At 38.8% G+C, this 7,084-nt stretch overlaps 1 protein-coding gene across 1 annotated transcript in view; it reads right to left on the reverse strand.

Annotated features, from left to right (window-relative positions):
- TMEM163 (transmembrane protein 163) overlaps nt 1-7,084 on the reverse strand; it is a gene marked incomplete at its 5' end in the record, with an annotated part of 40,648 nt that overhangs the window by 20,771 nt on the left and 12,793 nt on the right. The window contains one exon of the mRNA XM_010157149.1: nt 485-581. Coding sequence (XP_010155451.1) covers nt 485-581 — 97 coding nt within the window. The remainder of the gene's footprint in view (nt 1-484; nt 582-7,084) is intronic.

The following is a 7,084-nucleotide window of genomic DNA, read 5'->3' on the forward strand; positions in this document are numbered from 1 at the left end:
TACATGGCTCTGGAATTGGAGGCAAGAGCTGGAAAACAAAAAAATACAATCCAAAAATATATTTTTTCCACATTAAAAATAAAATACTGAAGCCACTGGAGTAGCAAAGCGTGGAAACATTCTCCTTATAAAATTCTGCCATTTTCATTAAGCCCAGACAGACCTTCTCTCTGTAAGTGAAGTCTTACAGTCCTGTATAAAAGCTTTAAGTGATTATGCTGAAAAGATTTGGCCCATAAAGGTAACCATGAAGAAGAAAAGACAGGGTCAAGTCTATAAAACCCCATAAAGACTAGACTCCACCACATAAGGAAAAAGTATTGCTCGAAGACCAGGACGGGTATGCGCAACCAGGCAGGATATGCACCTGCCATAGCTTTGCCGTGTTCAACGAGGATTGTTGAAAGGAAACACTGGCCTTCCTCAGTCTCACTGGCAGTGTAAGGAATAAAGAGAACATTTTAAAGAACATGAATCACCTTACCACTTCTGGAAGCACCTTCTTCGCAAGATCATGGATGGCTTTGATCACAATACATAGAGATGACAGGAGGAATATGACACCCAAGATAACACAAGCTCTGGGAAAAAAAGGAGAAAAATAAAAAGACATGGTAAGAAGATATTTGGAGTTGTCAGCTCTCCCACTGCTGAAGGATAACACACAACAGAATAATAAATTAGTAATAAGAATCTTAAGAAGCTAAACATAGAGACTTGAACTAAAGAGGAGAATGAAAAGAAATGTCCAGTTCTTAAAAGCTGCATTACATGTGAGAAGAAAAGGCAGACCAGATGCTGTTTCAGAGTGAAAGACCCGTCTCTCTGGCTCCTGATGATTTATCAGGCAGTCCTCCAGAGGTCTTTTTCTCTCTGTTTGTTTTGCTAGGATCTGGCATTACAAATAATCAAGGGAACTTCATTCTCTTCACCAAACCAGGACAGATGTTTGGTAAACCTGGCCAGTAGCATAACAACCTGAAACATCTGTTTCCTCCCCAAATCTCCAAGAAAAAAGATTTTAAATGCAGATATTAAAAATACATATATGTATCAGCAAGTTAGGTGCATCACCCTGTAGACTGTCCAAGGGTCTCATACCTAAATAAGGATCAGAGTCTCATCAGATTAGATGCTGTGCAGAATTACACTCTCTATTCCTGCCCTGCAGAATCTACAATCCAGTCTTATAAAAAGCAAACAAATGGGTTAATGAATAGGAGATAAAGTAACAGAGAATAATTACTAGAGAATAATTAAGTTTTGTATAGGACACAGGCACAATAAGGTTTACAAAGGAAATAATGCATACCCAGAACTTCACATTAATAGAGAGACTCTCGCTATTGTTCAAACATACAGACCCATACTACTCTCCGATGGAGTTTGTCTTGCTGTGAAATACTTCAGGATATAAGGTTTTCATTTCCTCTACACAAACAATAATAGCCAGTCTACTACAGTATTGATATATCCATAACTCCATTTTACTAATAGCTCTTCATATAGAATTCAGTTACTATAGACAGATATAAGAGCAATTTTAATGTTTAAAGCATGAAATAATTAAGAAGTGATATCTATAAACACCTTTTCCTCAGAAGGTGAATTTCCTTTGTTTGTTATTCACCATTTGGTAGCTGTCTGTTAGCTCAGTTTATGGATGCTATAATTATTCCAGTAGCACACTCCTGTTTTCAACAACTCCGACATCAGGCCATCTGTGGTTGGCAGCACATGTAATACTCACATCAGGCTCAATCGAGAGACAGCAGCTGAACTAGCATTGCTCTGCCTAGGCCAGGAGATGCAGCTGCAGTGGTGGGGCAGGTGAGTGACTGGTTGTTCTATTCCTCAACATGAGCAACACTAAATCACGCTGTGGACGGTCCACATAATCCAACAGACAAGTTCTCAATAAAGGGGCTGCCCTTCTACAGAGGAGTACAGACAACGCAGGGGCTAGCATCCTCCCTAGTACCAGAGTGGTATTGTAGATGAGGTACTCATCTTGGGTAGGCTAAACTCTGCTACACCTCTTTTAAGAGAGATGTTTAACTCCTTTGTAGTAAATTGCAACAAAGCCCTCACTCTTCTTAAACATAACCCATTGTGAAAAGTAGGCAGAAAAGGCTTGAGACAGTCTGATTACTCTAGAGTTCTTCCCCTAGACTCAAATACAGGAGCAAAAATCTGGCCCATAGTCTGTGATAGAGAAACTCACAGGATCACTGCACAATCCTTCACAATAGATCCTGTTGTAATGATTATTTTAGTTTTTTGGAAGAGGTGCATAAACAGATACTAAAAGTTCTGCTCATTTACCCGGAACAAACACAGGCATTAGGTAACTTAAACACAGACCTGGTCTACAAAAGTTGGCTGGCTCATCTAAGCCATTTGCTAAGCCAGTGACAGCTTGACTGTGCTGGTTTTAGTTGGCTTTTCTATCATTCCCAGCAGGACTAAACCAACATAGCCACAAATCTGTGAGCTGGAAATAACAGATTAGAATTCCTTGTGCAAAGACGTATTGTTGAACACCAAGGGTATGGGCAAGAGCAGACAGTGACGCATCATCGCTTTCCCTTAGCACACCTATTTCCGGCACACAGCTTCTGAGGAAGACAGGCAAACATTCCCTAAGGGCTTGACAGGAGCCTTGCTGGTGTGAATCTGTGTGTGTGTGTCCAGGGAACCAGCACATGCCCTGGCCTCTGGCTGGAGTCGGTTCTCACATATGTTGGGGTTTGGAGTTCTCTCTGTAAACTCTCCAACCCTTCAAGCCTAATAGCAAATGTTTTGCATCTTTGCCCATGCCAGCGGATAAGTAATGACTACAGCAATCCTGACCTGCTGCTCTTATTCCCCAGATCAGTTTTACTGTGTCAAAAGAATTCCCATACACATACTTAACCAAAAATAGCTAGAAGTAGGAAGAAAAAAGGAAGATGTTAATAACAGTGACAAGGGTATTAATAGCAGGCAGAAATACAGTCTGAGGTTTGAATCAGCATTCAGTCAGCATATTTAGCAGGCCTAGCTTCTCCTTTATAGGCTGGCTTTTGGAATCCATAGCCATGCAAAATTCATCAGTCATGACATAGTCCTTTAAGTGCAAAAATACATGTTTCTTGTCTTCTTGCGTTATCAATTTATCTGCAAAGCCACTAGAACCAAAGCACTGCATGGTGTCTCTTTCAATCTCATTTGCCAGAAAAATAATTTCTCTCTAGACCGCAAAACACACATCATTCAGCTACAAACGCACAAAATCAGAAGCCTCCAAAAATTAATCTGAAATTTTAACTGTAGTACATAATAAACAAACTGTAATTGGTTACTGTAAGCTTACTTTATTTTCAAACCATTAGATGACGAAAACTTTAATACAGGCCTGCTAACTTCCATCTGCTAACAATTACTCAACTGCTTTGTAACTAAATGGTGTTTCCAACTGCACACGGAGGGTGTGAGTGCCAAGGTTGTTGGCAAATGCAATTTCATTAGTAACATTCAATTAAATTAGATGAGCCAACTGCCGTTTCTAAACAACTTCAAGTCAACTCAGAAGTACCCATAAAAATTAATGAAAGAGGAGTGATACAGAAGTGAGGTTTGGCTGAAAACCTAGTGAAGATTTTACAGATACCCCTGGCCTGGAATCACTATAGTGTAATAAATGTTCCTCAATCTCCAGGTCCCCCATGATCCCTGTCAGCAATTCACTCTGCAGCAACTCGTGGTCCACCTAATGCCCTCATATTCCCGAACACTGGAATCTTCTTGCTAAGACATGAGGGTACTCTGTCCAGCGACACCCATGCTGAACAGCTCTCCACACAGCATATGCCACCAATACCACTTATTAACGCCTCCAGCACCTCTGGAAGATTGTGTGCTCATTTTACTGCCATTTCTACATGAGTTAGTGTAAGAGCTTCCCAGTAAATATGTACTACATCACTAGAATATAACTGATCTATAAAGCAAAATAACTGATCACCACAGGTTTGACAGGCAACAGAAAAGATCTAATGAAGCAAGCATGAATCGGAAATCTCCCACAGTTCAATGCAATACATTGCTTTCTAAAAAAAAAATTTAGTCAAAACATTTTAAAATATAATGGAAACCCATGACTTGATTTTCAGAAACAATAAGCTTTCTGCAATTTTTCAGAAAGAAGTACAGTTTAAAGAATAATAGACTAATTCAGAAAGAACAAGGTGAGGGCATCTCTCCAACACTGAGGCAATAATCTACTTTTAGGTCAACTGAAGCTCAGACTTCCAAAGGTTTTTTTCTTAGAGCAGCTGCACTTGGAATGCAAGTGTAATTAAAATTATATCATTAAGTTGTTAGTAAAGAAAATTTAATATTATGATTTTAACAGTGAATCCACCAGGTCTTGTGCAGTTTGCTGTAGGTCTTGGTAGCAGATCATGATCTGCCAAAAATACTTCTTGATGTGTCTTTGATGCAGTATTTCTAGCTGAAATTCCAGAAGATAATATAAAGTATAATTCGTTGTATTAAAAAATGAACTCGTCAATTTTTCAAGAGGACTTTGTCACAGATGAAATACACTGGTAAAATCAGTTACACTGCAGCCTCGGGCATTGAGAATGAACTTATTTGGACCTTCAAAACTGCCAAAGACTTTATTCAGGTTTCAAGCTTCCGTTACTGCTAGTTCACTTCTAGAGGAATCCAGATTACACCTAAATCCTAAAAACTAAATTAATTTCTCCAATCTAAAGCTTGGTTCTGGGTGAGCTACAACCTGACAGTTTCAAAAAGACATTCTTCTGAAACCAGTACTACAAACCATATGCAACCCATTTATATTTCTACAACTCTATAAATATCCATTTTGTATTACACCAGCCCTGGATATATATGTGCACTCACACCTATCTAAGATCAGTAACTGTATTACATGACATAGAGCTGCCACCTCATCTTGCCTGTAACACATTCCCTGTACAGAGCTCTAACAGACACAATTCTTCATTTTGATTACCAATTCTCACAACTCATAAGGAAACCGGGGGGGAATCTATCCCTGTGAGTACCTGATTGGCTTTCCCCTAACCAAAAATTTATTACTTTGCATGAGTTAATTGTTTTTAAGCAAGTAGCTATGAAAATTACTGAGATTCAGGAGGTTCCATCTCCACAAACTGAGAATTTTCAAGCTGTTTTTAGTAAGTTAACATTTTTTTCCCTCTTTTTATCACAAAAATTTCCTAAGGAGAAAATGTCCAACTCTTCAATTCCTTTGCATCTAGCAGAGACAGCAATACAGCCTTCTAATTAGTGGATTTATCCTTAATTCTGTCTTATATATATAATTATTTGTTACGATTCCCTACAGGTAGTGATAAGGCTAAAACTCTGTAATCTTTCCATCCTAGAACTCAGATGTCTGTGGTGATTAATCTTCAAAGTAATAAAGCAATTTTACCTTTAGCATGGCTTTTGCCACACTGAACGCTCTTTACCTGAGTTGACCCATTCCAGCCAAAGGGACTGCTCTTCCCTGTAAGCAGCAGTCAGCCTGAAGTAAGACTATGCATTTAGTCTCTCAGTTAGTTGTTTTGTAACATTTTGTAAAAAAACTAATAGGCTAATAATGTTACAAATACACCTCCTTGTATGTATATCTGCTCTATACTACTTCAAAAGAGATCTGGGGTAAGCTGCACAAGGGTGACTGGTAACAGTTTTCCTCACATCAGTTGACTGCTATAAAATAGCCACTGCAAGAGGCCTCCTTTCTTAATTATCATCCTGCTCTCTTTCTAGCAAATGGAATACAGTAACACAGCACACACGAGCATCTGTAATGAAGCTCTTGTTAATTACTCCTCTCAAGTCAATCTGCTCTCATATGCAGCAAAGGTGGTGCAAGAGAATTAAGGAATGAGAAAAAAAAAAAAAAACCACAAACAAAAAAAACCCAACCCAGTGATGCATACAAATACAGTCTGCAAAAATGTGTTGACTTTCCCTTAACAGCTCACAGAGACAGTTGTTTTGGGGCAGTGGAGAGGGACAGCGGTCTCACGTACTTGGCGGTATGTCTGTTACATCCTGGAGCCTATTTCACCACCACACTTCAAGTTCATTAAAATAGTCCCTGAAATGTGATGACACCATGTGGAATAAAACAAGATTATCAGTAGCAGTCTAATTACTTCCCAGTTTTGTTAACATATGATACAACTAAAACGCAGTATTAAAAACCTAACCCTGTCGAATACTGCACTATTTTTGCATCTTTTTCATTCATTCCTGCATCTCGGACTACTTCCATCTTTTTTGATTACATGGGTTATTTGGGGTTTTTTATTACTTTCACCAGCATAAAACACCTCACAGAACAGCCCAGGTTGGAAGGGACCTCAAAAAACTCATCCGGTCCAATCTTTCATGGCAATGGAAGCCTAGATGAGATTACCTAGCCCCCTACCCAATAGTGTCTTGGAAACCTCCCCTGATGAGGACTCTACCATGTCCCCAGGGAAATTGTTCCAGTGATTGATTGTTCTCAGTGTAAAAAATTTCATTCTTATATCAAGATTACTTACCTTATTCACTGAAAACATCCCTTACTTTACTCATGAAAAACATTTAAATAATTTCAGCAGAGCTACAGACATAAGCATGATCAAGAGAACTGAGAGAAAAGTCATTATAAACCACATGGGTTTGTATTAATATTCTTGAGGTAGAGCCTATATTTTCACATTTGCAAAGTTGCCATCAAAACAAGCTGCTCATCCAATTCTCTGGCAGCTACGGTATTATAAATAAAAGATAATGCTCATAATTTTTACATATAATTGTTACCTTCCAAGAGCCAGTTCATTCTAATTTATTTTAATTCTGATTTTTCTTGACTCTTAAGAATCTTACCATGATACATCTTTCTAAGGGGAGTGTGTTTTCCACCATGACAACAGTGGAACAGTTTGCACAGAGAGGTTTCTGAGTCTCCATCCTCGGAAGTTTTCAAGACCTGACTGGATGAAGTTTGGAGCAACCTATTCTGATCTCACAGCTGACTCTGCTTTCA

Source organism: Eurypyga helias, unplaced genomic scaffold (assembly GCF_000690775.1).
Source record: "Eurypyga helias isolate BGI_N326 unplaced genomic scaffold, ASM69077v1 scaffold11338, whole genome shotgun sequence".
NCBI lineage: Eukaryota > Metazoa > Chordata > Aves > Eurypygiformes > Eurypygidae > Eurypyga > Eurypyga helias.